Raw genomic sequence first — 14,603 nt, 5'->3', positions numbered from 1 at the left:
TATTTCAAATTCAATGCAAAGTTCATAGTTTTACATATTCGTTACAGTTATCAGATCTATTAGTGATATATTCTTAAGATTAACATTTTATTTTACAAATGTGCAGACTGTATAACTTTGAGATAACAATTTTATTTATTTTACTTTACAAACCTTCGTAATATATTTACGCTAGAAATAAGAAAGTTGCAATAAAAACTTTACAGCTTGTTGTCTTCCTAATAATAAATAAATTGTAATGTCAGAAGTACATAAGTATTATTTTCACGTTCAAGCATGTCTTTTTCCCAGTAAATATAAAGTATCATCGATCTTACAATATCAGCTAAATCAGAGCTCGGCAAAATATGTACGCGACGGCCGACTATCTCCGCTATTCCCTTTACCTCGCCGCTCCGCGCGCTGCCTACAAGCCGCTCGAATCTCAGGAGCGTGTTTCCAATAGTTTTCGTCACCCATGAAGTACTGTTGTTGACGCGTTTTTTTTTTTTAAGTGGTATCCCCAGTAAGCCTAATCCACTGATGACTGTAACAACCCGTAACTAATTGAACAGAAGCGAAATAAAATATATTAAATGCAGAATATTCAATTCGATTTTCGGCGTCTTTTATTGGTAAGAGTGGAAACGTCAATTTAGATATTGCATGTAGCGAGCCGCATAAGACGTGGTAAGGAATCGTCACTTAAAGAAGAACACTTCTCATTTTTTATAAACATCATTTTTGAAAAATGAAGAGGCCAACTGGGGATTCCACTTAAAAAAAAAACGCGTCAACAATAGTACCTCATGGGTGATGTGAAAACTATTGGAAACACGCTCCTGAGGCTCGAGCGGCTTATAGGCAGCGCGCGGAGCGGCTGCCTATAAGGTAAAGGGAATAGCGGTGAGCGGAGATAGTCGAAAATCGGCCGTCGCGTGCACATTTTGCCGAGCTCTGAGCTAAATCATATATGTTATACAGGGTGCACGATTTATCTGAAGACATTGAAATATCTCGAGAACTATGCATTGGATAAAAAAAAGTGGTTAATGAAAGTTGTTAGTCTCGAAGGGGGACATCCAATGATACCAAACTCGACCTCTCACCCCACCCCCTGGGGGTGGGGGTTGAGGGCAACTTTGAAATCTTAAATGGAAACCCCCATTTTTTATTGCAGATACGGATTCTACGCCACAAAATACGTAAATTTTGTCCGAAACTTTTTTTTTGATTCGTGATAGATGGCGCTGTAATCGCAAAAAATTATATTTTCCACAATTCTCCAGAAATGATCATTGGATTGAGAAATAAAAAATACCTGTTCAATATTTTTAAAGAACATAGAGATGTTCAATATTTTTAAACAACATACATAAAGAACATTTTCAAAGAACATTTTAAAGAATGCCGGATTTCTTTCTGTGGGGTTACCTAAAAGATAAAGTTTATCAACAAGTGCCAACAACTCGTGAAAACATGGTAGAACGCATAAGAAACGCTTGCGCTGAAACTCCCGCAGATATGCTTCTATCCTGTGTACAGTCATTTGAAAAAAGGATCAATAAGTGTATTGAAGTTGAAGGTAAAAATTTCGAACACTTACTCTAATTAATTGAACAGTGAGAGGCAAGGGGACTCACATTAAAAAAGCACCCCGATCTGTGAGAGGCAAGGGGACTCACATTAAAAAAGCACCCGAAGGAAACATAAAACTACTACGTCCTCGTCGTTGTTCCTGTGTAACGCTAAAAGTAGTTTCTCGGAAAAATTCAACGCTATCTATCACGAATGAAAAAAATTGTTTCAATAAAAATTTCACGTACAATCTAATTCTGCAATGAAAAATGTGGGTCCCCATTTGAGATTTGAACGTTATCACCCACCCTACCCCGAGAGGATGGGGGGGGAATAACTTTTATTATGTTCTTTAAAAATATTGAACAGGTATCTTTTATTTCTCAATCCAATGATCATTTCTGGAGAATTGCGAAAAATATAATTTTTTGCGATTACAGCGCCATCTATCACGAATCAAAAAAAAAGTTTCGGACAAAATTTACGTATTTTGTGGCGTAGAATCCGTATCTGCAATAAAAAATGGAGGTTTCCATTTAAGATTTCAAAGTTGTCCCCAACCCCCACCCGCAGGGGGTGGGGTGGGAGGTCGAGTTTGGTATCATTGGATGTCCCTTCGAGACTAACAACTTTCATTAACCACTTTTTTTTATCCAATGCATAGTTTTCGAGATATTTCAATGTCTTCAGATAAATCGTGCACCCTGTATAAGAGTTGCTTTGTTATAACAAAGTAATAGTTGTGTGATATACCATATGATTTACCTGACATTGTAACATCGATGATACTTTGTGTTTACTTTGTGATACTAGGTCGTTATATTGTTTTGATTGTTTGAATTGTTTTCACATTACACATTATATTTCAATATAAATAGCAAGCATTACAAATTATACACCGGTATAAAATGGAATGTTAAAAAATAAATTAGTTATTAGAAATAATTAGTTCAACGAAACATTTGATCTTGACCTTCAAAACACTGCGCGCGCGCGGATGGATTAGAATTATGTAAGATGGCTAACGATCGCGTTGTTTAATAGAATTGCATACAAACGAGGTCGTTAAATGATGATATCGCAAGAGAAGATGCACCAGAGTTCACATAGATCGATCGATGGACACGAACGAAGAATCACGAATCGACGAGACGTGAAAGTCCAAAGAAATACCTCGATATGCGTCTCGAGACGACGGCAATAGTTATCACTTTTTTGTCATGGCTACCTGTTCTCCTTATAGCTGAAAAGTTTGAATTTCAATTGTGATGAGCGTAATTTCAATTCTAATAAATGTAAACCATGAATATAAGCTTTTATGATATTTTACAGAAATGGTTTTAAACGAGTGCACCGATGTGAACGCGAAACAAACGATTTGAAATGGGTGGTCGAACAAATTATAGAAGAAATTGCAATGCGTAGTAATTGCATAGTTTTCATTACCGATTCCACTTATCGTGGATTAATCAATACACCTACTGCTAAAGTGATATTCCTTATGCCGAGATACGATGTAAGTATCATATACATTACGTATACATGTATATTGTTTAAAATACATAATATGCTCTCAAGAAATGTCTATGTAGAGGCTGTTACAATTACTTTTTTCGATTATTTGCATTTAATTTATATTGGATTATATTAATTTCCTTCAAGAAACGATTTACTGGGAGTGTTTCAATGAAAACTCAATTTATTTTTCGCTCTATGTTAGAGCTCGGTAAAACCGATTTTTAGCTCGCTCCACCTCCCTAACGCTATTCTTCTTACGTCTTCTTCCACGAACCGCAAGGGGCTCAATAAAATAACCTCTTTTTCCATCCTTGAATTTAGATTTCTACTTGGTACTAAATGATAGTTAATAATGATTTATGAATCCTCAGAAAGTTTCAAATTGAGCCGGCTTTTTATTTTCAAGATATGAAGGGTCAAAATTGTTGATTTCACCAATTTGCATATTCGCCATTTTAAAACGTTGAAATGGAAATTTACATAATAATAAGTCCATAAAACGTATTCATTCGCTATTATATGATTATTTACAGGTATATGCGAATATATATTAGTATACATATGTAAAAGATAAATAGTTACACAAACATATATACATATATATATGATTATACATAAATATGGATGGGATATTCTAATAGATTCGCGCGAATTACTCGGAAGATATGATTGGTAGTGAAAAATGTTTTAGACAAAAGTTATAGGGCTGATAAGGGACCGTTTAATGGTGATCTTACGTTTGACCTTGGAGTCAAGGGTGAAGGTCAACATTCAGAGGTCAAGGTACTTTTCTGGATTTGAAATTGTATTTTGACTTCAGAAATAAAAAGTGCGCTAAAATCTATATTTGTATATGGTATATTGTAGAGACAAAACGACGTCTGAAGCTTATTTAAGGTCAAGTTTTCCATTCAATTAATCCACAGGGATTATTCCAAAGATTTGAACGATAACCAAAAAAGGTTTCGGGCACAAGTTATAGGAGCCATTCAATGATGACTTTTAGGATGCGAGCTCAAGGGTGAAAATCATTTAAAAGTGAATATGCTTTTTCCTATGATTCTCGTTTATTATTAGGAACTTACATGCCGTCCCGAAAGAAATGATCGCTGCCGTGTTTGTTGTCAGACAATGCCCAGGCGACAACACGGAAGGAGACGGAAGGAGCAAGGCGTGATACCGTCAATCACGACCACAGCATGTGGTCCGCTCGGCGACGAAAAACAATAGCTAGACAGACCCGGAACAATGATCGCGGGACAAAGCGAGAGAGAGAGAGAGAGAGAGAGAGAGAGAGAGAGAGAGAGAGAGAGAGAGAGAGAGAGAGAATCCGTTACGCGGATCAACAACACCGATTCATGGAAGGATTCCCGACCCGTTGGAAGAGCGAGGAACGGGGAGAGGGAGAAACCACCCGAAAAACGGGGACAAAGAAGGAAAGGAAGAAAGAAAGAGATCAGATGCAATTTGGGTTCCGTTCGATACGGAAATCAGATTTTCGTGTTTCGCTCGAACGGAGAGAATTCGTCGTTTCTCGCCCGCGCAAGAGAGATTTTCGTTTATCGCTCCCCAGGAGGACAGATTCCTTGTCGTTCCCCGGAAGAGAGAGTGTGTTGGTGTTTCGCTCTCGACGAGGAAATTTTGGTGTGCCGATTTCGAGGCAACAAGCTTTGGAGTGCAGTGCGTGACCCGTCAAGCGGGCGAAATTCCGAGCGTTCGAGCGATCGAGCGACTAGCGCCGCATAGTGGAACAAATGAGTCTTTTTGTGGACAAAAATCGCTAGACGGCGTAATTCTTAACCAATTTCCATACTTTTTTTTTAATTTACTCGCGATGAATTGCTCTACAATTATATCGAGCCCGTTTTTTAAATTAGGCCCTCAATTCAAAATGGCGGACGCGCAAATTTATCAAATGTATAAAACCTATAAAATATCGAATATTTTTGAGTTGGACAAAGTTTATACGGGCTTTTAAGGCCTCCGAGATACATATATAAGATCGAAATTCTCAGTTTTTGCCAGTGGAGAGGATCTGCAGTGGGCTGATATATTTTATACCTGCCTGATATCCCCATATTATCAATGTATTCTACTAATGAGTTTGCGTATATATATTGCATATATATATATATACCACGTGTGTCGGTAATTCCTTTCCGGTTTTTTCGCTAAAAAAAACACGTTATTTACAATGGATAGTTAAAATATATTTATTCAAAGTATTGGCCATTTGATTCTGTACATTTTGCCCATCTCTCAGGCAATTTATGGATGCCATTCCAAAAGAACTGTTTCTCCTTTGAGCTAAACCTTTCATCGAGCCATTTTTTAACTTCTTCGAAATCGGCGAAGTACTGCTCTGCAAGCGCGTGCCCCATCGATGCGAAAAGGTGGTAGTCGGATGGAGCCAGGTCTGGAAAGTACGGCGAGTGTGATAAAACTTCCCATCCAAGTGATTTCAACACTTCTTTGACTGGTTTTGCTGTATGAGACGGCGCGTTATCATGCTGCAAAATCACCTTATCATGTCTTTGAGCGTATTGTGGACGTTTTTCGATCAATGCACAGTTCAAATTGATCATTTGTTGTTGGTAGCGATCAGTATTAACTGTTTCTCCAGGTTTCAACAGTTCATAATATACGACACCAACCTGGTCCCATCAGACACAGAGCATGGTCTTGCGACCAAAGCGATTTGGCCTTGCAGTCGATGGGCCGCCTTCGCCAGGTGATAACCATGATTTTTTTTGCTTGGGATTTTCGAAATAAATCCATTTTTCATCACCCGTTACTATTCGATGCAGAAATGACTTCCTTTCATACCTTTGAAGCAGCATTTCACTGACGATTTTTCGATTTTCCAATTGCCTGTCATTCAATTCATGTGGCACCCATCTTCCCATCTTTTGGATCTTTCCCATCGCTTGTAATCGTTCACAAATTGCTACTCGGCTCATATTCAACTTTTCTGCCAATTGTTTTTGAGTTTGTGTTGGGTCTTCATCCAATAACTCCTGCAATTCCGCATCTTCAAACGTTTTCGGCCTACCAGGACGTTTTTTGTCTTGAACGTTGAAATCACCACATTTGAATTGTCGAAACCACGTTTCACATGTTCTTATGGTTGAAGCATGCTCACCGTAAGTCTCTACCAGCAAACAATGACTTTCAGCGGCTTTTTTCTTTTGATTAAACAAGAAAAGTAATGCGTGCCGCAAATGCACGTTTTCAGGCACAAAACTCGACATTTTCAAAAAATTATTAATCTATAACGCTGTTATTTTGGCGGAACGTAACTTGTGTAGTTTTGAGGTTAATGTCAGTAGAATAAAATGACATATGTATCAAATCATAACATTGCATGCTTATGGCTAGTGACATCTGTTACAAAAACCGGAAAGTAATTACCGACATACCTGGTATGGGCAAATTCCGGTTTCATATTTACAGACCTGGTACAGCCAGTTCACACGATTGACTTTAATCCGTTATTTTCATCTGAGTACTGACTTGATATGCTGTCACCTATGTCAGGATTTTACGTTAAACTATGGAATTCAATAATTAAATAATCTAGCAATATACAGGGTCATCGAAAAATATCGGACCCCCCTTATATCTTCAGTTAGAATGCATTTTGGAGAAAATGTCCAATAGCAAAGTTGTATGGTTTTAAGCAGAGAGTAAGATGATGACCTTAACCATGTCTTTCAAGGTCAACTTTATTTTTTTAAATGGAACCCCCAATATTTTATTGCATATTCTTATAACTTATCTCGAGAGCTTTCCAAAACACTATAATAAAACATTTTTTCATTAAGTACTTTTTGAGTTATAAAGGTTTGAAGTTAACAATTTTTTGACACAAAATGTAAAATATCTTGTAAAATATTATTTAGTTTTCAGTAATCATAACCTTAATACTTTTGTGCGCGAAATAATGAGACCAATTAATTGGTTTAAAGAAAATACATTAATCGAAAAGTATCGGCTTCCCCTAATATTTTCAGTAAGAGTGCTGTAAGAAATATTTTATAGAGACAAAATTGCAAATTAAACCCTCGAATCTATAGATATAGATTAAGACTTTTATTCCGTTATGGCACTATGTATGGTTGTTGTCTAGACAAAAGCCGGAAGCTCTCTCTTTTGTCTGAGGGAACACACACACGCTCGTTCGTCCTATCCCCTCCATACGGTCACTCGCAGTGACAACGTTGGTCCAGGGTCCGCTATAGAATTGTAGAGCCCACACCAACTTCAGGGCCGTAGTGATTTTCTTACATTCGGCCATCCTGCTCTAGGGTCTGTCCTCAGACACTTCTTGGAATTCCTGATGCATAGTTATCTATGCCTCTTAATCAATATCAGGTGGCATTGGGGTATTTCCGGCAGTAATACGATTCGTTTAACCGATTAGGTTAACATCACCCGTACTGTCGGTCCGTCGTCGTTGGTTGATATTGTCAATACCGACATCCAGCCTAATTTCCTCAATACTGACGCAGATAGATGACCTCGTATCAACCAATTTCAGTCCGTAATAACTGACTCAGGTGGATGCTTTCGCATCAACCAATCCCAGTCCGTAATAACTGACTCAGGTAGATGCTTTCGCATCAACCAAGTGCAGTCCGTAGTAACTGACTCAGGTAGATGCTTTCGCATCAACCAAGTGCAGTCCGTAATAACTGATTCAATCCCTTTATTCGTTCTGAACCGTAATTCAATGCTTCATCCAGTCAGCCGCTACAACCGTTCGTTTCCGTCTGTATCCTTCTCGTAGGTCTTCAACCTCATAACGATCATTAATAAGAACTTTGCAAACTCGGAACGGGCCTTTAAATTTTGGGTGTAACTTTCGGCTGCTGCCCATTGCCGGATCGCTTGTAAGTTGCACTAAAACTAGTGCACCTTCGTCGTATTTCGTTGCCTGTCGACGCATTCGGTCATAGCGCTCTTTCTGCGCTCGTTGTTCCTCACTGATATGTGTCTGGATGTCATTACGCAGCTTATCGAAATTTAACCGATGTACAATGTCTTGAATTTGTGATAAAAGCGGCGCTTCAGCAGCGCTCCGCGTCTCACAACCAATAAGTGCTTTCATAGGCGTCGTATTAATGCCCTTGTTGTGAGTCGTATTGATAGCACTTTGAACCTTCTTAACCGCCAGATCCCAGTCACGTGGATCCTGTCCAGCCGTAGTAGTTGCTAGATGACAGTACTGTAATCCGTACTATTCAACGTTTCGAGGACATTGGTAGCGTTAAAAGCCGCCCAAGATCTGGTAGACGTAAAACAGCAACAAATAATGATAAGGCATTAGATGTTTTATAGTCTTTCGTTGAAAGTCCCCATATTTCCATCAATCGCGTTGCACAAGAACACGAAATCGGTTATGCATCTGTCAGTAAAATTCTGAAATTGAATAAATGGCATTCATACAAACTCCATTTGGTCCAAGAGTTGTCCGAAGACGATTTTGATAGACGTATCGAATTTTGTGATCTTATGATGGAGATGATTGTCGATGATCCTCTATTACTTAATAATATTGTTTTCTCTGATGAGGCAACATTTGAACTGACTGGAAATGTAAATAGACACAATTGTAGATACTGGAGTGACGTTAATCCTCACTGGAAAAAAGACAATCATACCCAATATCCACAAAAAGTTAACATATGGGCTGGTATTTTTAATGGTAAACCAGTTGGCCCTTTCTTCATTGAAGGCAATTTGACAGCACAAATATACACAGTCATGCTTCGCGAACAAATTGTTCCAGCTATTCGAGACATAGCTGGTGGAAATATGGATGAAATTTATTTCCAACAGGATGGAGCTCCACCTCATTATGGTGTCATTGTCCGTCAATATTTGAATAAGGTCTTTCAGGACAGGTGGATAGGGCGAAGGGGTCATATTGAATGGCCACCTCGGTCTCCGGACTTGACCCCACTTGACTTTTTTTGTGGGGTTACTTGAAAAGTAAAGTTTATGCCACCAAGCCTCAAGATTTAGATGATTTAAGAAGGAGAATAACTCGAGAGATAGAACTAATATCGCCGGAAACGTTCTGGAATGCGGTTTCAGCTGTTTATAACAGATTGGCACATTGCCAGGCTGTTGAAGGGCAATAATTTGAACATTTGTTGTGAATTGTTTGGTACAATTGAATATTTTGCCCAAGCTGACCAATTGGAATGAAATTCGCCTTAACTGATCGGAATCACACACCACTCTTGCCTTAACTGGCCGGAATCATACACCTCTCTTGCCTTAACTGATCGGAATCACACACCACTCTTGCCTTAACTGGTCGGAATCACACACCACTCTTGCCTTAACTGGCCGGAATCACACACCACTCTTGCCTTAACTGGTCGGAATCACACACCACTCTTGCCTTAACTGGCCGGAATCACACACCACTTAACAAATTGTTAACTTCAAACCTTTATAACTCAAAAAGTACTTAATGAAAAATGTTTTATTATAGTGTTTTGGAAAGCTCTCGAGATAAGCTATAAGAATATGCAATAAAAATGTTGAGGGTTCCATTAAAAAAAAAAAGTTAACCTTAAAATGACCTTGAAGGACATGGTCAAGGTCAAAGTCAAGGTCATCATCTTACTCCCCGCTTGAAACCATACAACTTTGCTATTGGATATTTTCTCCAAAATGCATTCTAACTGAAGATATTAGGGGGGTCCGATACTTTTCGATGACCTTGTATGTTACATATATATATATATTATATATTAGGTATACAACTTTGCTTCCGCTGGTTTTTCCCGAAATTCGAGGCTTTATTGTAAAAAACTGGTTATATATTTATGATTCAAAGTACTATCCATCGCTGGCCATTACTTTCTCCCATCTTTCGGACAGCGTACGAATCTGGCGTTGAAAAAACTGGTCATCTTTTGAAGCGATCCACGAATCGATCTAATTTCTTACTTTTTCATAAGACCGAAAGTACTGGTCAACCAGGCCGTGTGCCATTGATCGAAACAAGTGATAGTCAGAGGCAGCAACGTCTGGAGAATACGACGGGTGGAGTAGGACTTCCCATTTCAACGTTTCCAAGTATGTCTTGACCACTTTCGCAACATGGGGTCGAGCATTGTCATGTTACAAAATCACTTTATCGTGTCTCTCGTTGTATTGCGGCCGTTTGTCTTTCAATGCTCGGCTCAAACGCATTAATTGCGTTCGATAACGATCGCCTGTGATTGTTTGAGTCGGTTTTAACAGCTCATAATACAGTACGCCGAGCTGGTCCCATCAAATATAGAGTATGACCTTGGAGCCGTGAATATTCGGTTTGGCCGTCGACGTGGAAGCATGGCCGGGATATGCCCATGATTTTCTGCGCTTGGGGTTATCGTAATGAACCCATTTTTCGTCCTCAGTCACAATGTGATGCAGAGATCCCTTCCGTCGTTGCCTTTCAAGCAACTGTTCACAAGCAAACAAACGCCGTTCAACATCTCTCGGTTTCAACTCGTACGGCACCCAATTTCCTTGCTTCTGAATCATTCCCATGTCTTTGAAGCGTTTTGGAATTGCTTGTTGAGTCACTCCCAATGATCATGCCAATTCTTCTTGACTTTGATACGAGTCTTCATTAAGTAATGCCTCCAATTCTGCATCTTCGATAACCTTCCCTCTTCCACCGCTATGCCGGTCTTCGACGTGAAAATCACCGTTCTTGAAACGTTGAAACCACTCACGACACGTTCTTTCACTAATAGCGGCCTCACCATAAGTATTTGAAAGCATTCGATGAGCCTGAGCCGCAGATTTCTTCCTATTGAAGGAGAAAATTAAAACTTCCCGCAAATGACGAGAATTTGGCTCGTAAACTGACATTTTCAATCGAGAATAACTTTATGATGTAGACACAAATCGACTAATGTTTCTATGGGGTTATGTTGACAGATGCCCAAGTTTACTGCATGACGTCTATGATCTATTTATTTCGACCACTACTTACCGCTAAAGCCATCTATAGGAAAACGACGGAAGCAAAGTTGTACACCTAATATATATATGCAATATATATACGCAAACTCATTAGTAGAATATATTGATAATATGGGAATATCAGGCAGGTATAAAATATATCGGCCCACTGCAAGTCCTCTCCACTGGCAAAAACTGAGAATTTCGATCTTACATGTGTATCTCGGAGGCCTTAAAAGCCTGTATAAACTTTGTCCGACCCAAAAATATTCGATATTTTACAGGTTTTATACATTTGATAAATTTGCGTGTCCGCCATTTTGAATTGAGGGCCTGATTTAAAAAACGGGCTCGATATGATTGTAGAGCAATTCATCGCGAGTAAATTAAAAAAAAAGCATGGAAATCGGTTAAGAATTACGCCGTTTAGCGATTTTTGTCCACAAAAAGACCCATGTGTCCCATTGTGCGCCGCTTCGTTGAATACTCTTCTTACTAACTTGTATACTTTGTTGGCTCTTTTCTTTAGACCGTTTTTTCTCGAAAATGAAGAGGTATTGCATCGTATGCTATTACCATGAATTATTAGTAGTCAAATACTATTAACTCCGTAAGTTTCGTTCCAAACCGTTTCCCGGTCGATGCATGCTCCCCTTGCCAGTGTGCGCTCATTCGTCAGATTTCTGTTTATTAATAACTATAATTGTAATTAATAACTATAATTAATAACTCGATAATTATTGCGAATCTCGCAAAACGATATGGGACTTTTATGTTTGTCTTAACTCAATCTACCTTCATACTTCAGGTTGGCAGCTAATTTCCGAACATCCTATATAACAATTATATTCTGTGTTTGCTGAGTATTTTCAACCAGCCTTTTTGAGGATTACGATATAATCATTACTTTTCAGAACTCTTTTTATATACTCCTTTCAAGGCTGTTGTAAATTTTTATTTCACAGGGCATTTTTTATTACATCACAAGAATATACTTTCAACCAGCTCTTTTTAAGGCTACAATATAATTATTATTTTTTAGGACATTTTTGTACGTAAAGCTGTTGCAGGATTTTATTTTACGGGGTAGCATTTATTATTTTTTAGGGACATGTTTTAACCAGCCCTTTTTAAGGCTACAATATAATTATTATTTTATATTGTTCGTGCTATCTTCCTTTGTTATTATAACTTCCTTTGTTATTAAAACAAAATGATTTGAAAATGCCTCCCATTTCTTATCTTGGATGTAAGATTCAGAAAAGATTTAAAGATAACAAGTTTTATTTTGATGATATTTCTTTAACCAGTATTAATAACTTGAAACAAAAATATAATACAAAAAAATGAAACTTGACGAAATTAATCAAATCCCAGTAGCTAGTAAGATCTGTAAATCATGCTACGATCTAACCAGAAGTAATCTTCTTGTTTTGACAGTATATCCTCTTGCTCTGATAGATCCAAACACTCCTGATTTTACTGTTTATAGGAAAGGCCTAAACTTCCATAAAAGTTGCATATTTAGCAACAGTATCGAAAACTTAATTGCCGTTCCAAGATATATGCATGAATTACTATTGATGAATTATAAGTTTCTTGTTTTGCCTAATGCTCTCGCATGCGCTCCGAACATTTAACTCTTGAAACTACTGGCCTCTTGTGAAACAAATTACTCGCGAAGTACTACAAGAAGACCAGAAAGTAATTAGTAATCTGATGTTCGATTATTTCAAAAATTCATAATATACAAATAAATGAAAAATGTTGTTTGATTTCGACAATATTGAATCAATAGAAAACAATTTCAAAGCATAGTTTGCTTTTAATAAAAATCAGTTTTTTAACATCTGCGAATATACTGAAGAATCCTAAACATGTAACTATATTACTGTGTAAAATGCGCACGTCATTCTCAAACGAGCAACTGATTTTTCTCTTGCAGTGATAAAACAATTGCTAATTACCTGGATATTGCAAGAAAAGATTTGTACAAGAATTTAGTGCCAAAATTCATTAATAATAATGACAGAACAACTTTTGTGAGTTATAATATGCCTGTGGCAAAAATATTACTTGACATTCCGGATGAAAAAAAATGATGTGTTTTTAATGATATGTATCGTTTAGTACAAAAATCAAAGAATTTTGCTAGTCAAAAAATACTATGGAGTAAACAAAAGAAAAGTTCGCTTTATAAACCAATGGTAGCATGTGCACCTGATGACTATGTGCTCTTTGTCTTCGGTGTGCGTCTTGTCATTTGACGCAAATCATAATGATGCGACGGTATTAGAAGAATGTTTTGAAAAATACAAAGGTATATTAGCCATATTACAAAAAATTTATGCCATTGTGGTCGATAGTAGATTTCGTGATATTCTTAAATACTTTATTGAATAAAAGAAAATGTTTGCTTATATTTCTGGCGTTGGACAACATGATAGTGACTTTGGAAGTGAATAGGCAAGATTCGTTACTAAAATCCGATGGATTATCGAACAAGTATTTGGTAAAGTTAAAAAGAAATTTAAAATGTTGGCTTTGCCAGCTTATAACGCTACTTCAATTTATGATTACGAAATTCTTGAAATTGCTTTTGCACTCTTTAGCTTATTTTATGAACCCATCGTGAATGATAAAACACATGAAGATATTGCACGTCTAATGAAATCAAGATTGAATGTTTCAAACCATTTGAAAAGTATTGTTGAAAAATACAATCTTTCTCAAATTCAAATTTCATATATTGAGGTTAACTATGTGACAATTGATAATGAGGAGAATAATCAACTCCTCCAATTTTCGCAACAGAGAATGACATATTATATCAGTTTTGGTTCTTATCAAATAAAAAATGCTGTGTCTATTGTGCTATTATGCAGAACATCTAAATGAAAGTACCTTTTTTATTCATAAGTTTGTTTCTGATTCATGTTATCGGACTTTGAATTTAAACTATGCCGAACATAGTCTTAACATCATTGGGAGTTCACCAAAGCCAGGAAGCGGCTCGGGGCTAAAGGCACAGTTCCGGGCCTCGATGGAAACTTGGCTGAGCCTGGGTTTTGGCTCTCACCGACGAGAGCCTGCCCGCGTCGATGAGACACCTATTTTCGAGGTGCCCAAGGAAGGGGACTTCTCCTTAGCATGGAGGAGGGCTAAGCTGGTCCGAAGGAGGGTAAAGCACCTGGCAGTCTTTCGGTCTAGAGGCCGATTTGCTTGTTGGACGAGGTCGGCAAAATGCTTGAGTGTATCATTGCTGACCGCCTCGTCCAACATCTGTCCGGGGTGGGGAGGGTCCGGACCTCCATAGTCATCAATATGGTTTCCGGGCAAGCTCGCCCCGGAGACCGTGGAGGTCAAGGGCGGGGTATTGTTGGCGGTGTCATTGGACATCACCAATGCCTTTAACATCCTGCTCTGGCCGGAGGTAGGGCTGGCCCTTGAGTACCAGGGAGTGCCCGTCTACTTCCGGCGTGTACTTGCAAACTACTTCAGGAACAAGGACCTCGCCTACATGTCCAGAGGCGGGATCCTAGGCCGAACCAGGA

The 14,603-nt window shown here is 38.2% G+C and overlaps 1 protein-coding gene across 2 annotated transcripts in view; it reads left to right on the top strand.

The window, feature by feature from the left end:
• The window catches only part of Ir68a (Ionotropic receptor 68a), a 34,026-nt gene that overhangs the window by 6,925 nt on the left and 12,498 nt on the right, over nucleotides 1–14,603 (top strand). Inside the window, exons 1-2 of one of the 2 annotated variants that reach the window (XM_025301224.1) lie at nucleotides 2,524–2,807; nucleotides 2,890–3,073. In XM_025301224.1, coding sequence (XP_025157009.1) covers nucleotides 2,737–2,807; nucleotides 2,890–3,073 — 255 coding nt within the window. In that variant the 5' untranslated portion in view covers nucleotides 2,524–2,736. Of the gene's footprint in view, nucleotides 1–2,523; nucleotides 2,808–2,889; nucleotides 3,074–14,603 lie in introns of those variants that run through there. The other variant, XM_025301223.1, reaches the window with a different exon arrangement.

This window comes from Harpegnathos saltator, unplaced genomic scaffold (assembly GCF_003227715.2).
Source record: "Harpegnathos saltator strain DR-91 unplaced genomic scaffold, Hsal_v8.6 scaffold406, whole genome shotgun sequence".
Classification (NCBI taxonomy): Eukaryota; Metazoa; Arthropoda; class Insecta; order Hymenoptera; family Formicidae; genus Harpegnathos; species Harpegnathos saltator.
The sequence above is the reverse complement of the archived record's forward strand: the minus strand, read 5'-3'. Positions and strand labels throughout refer to the sequence as shown.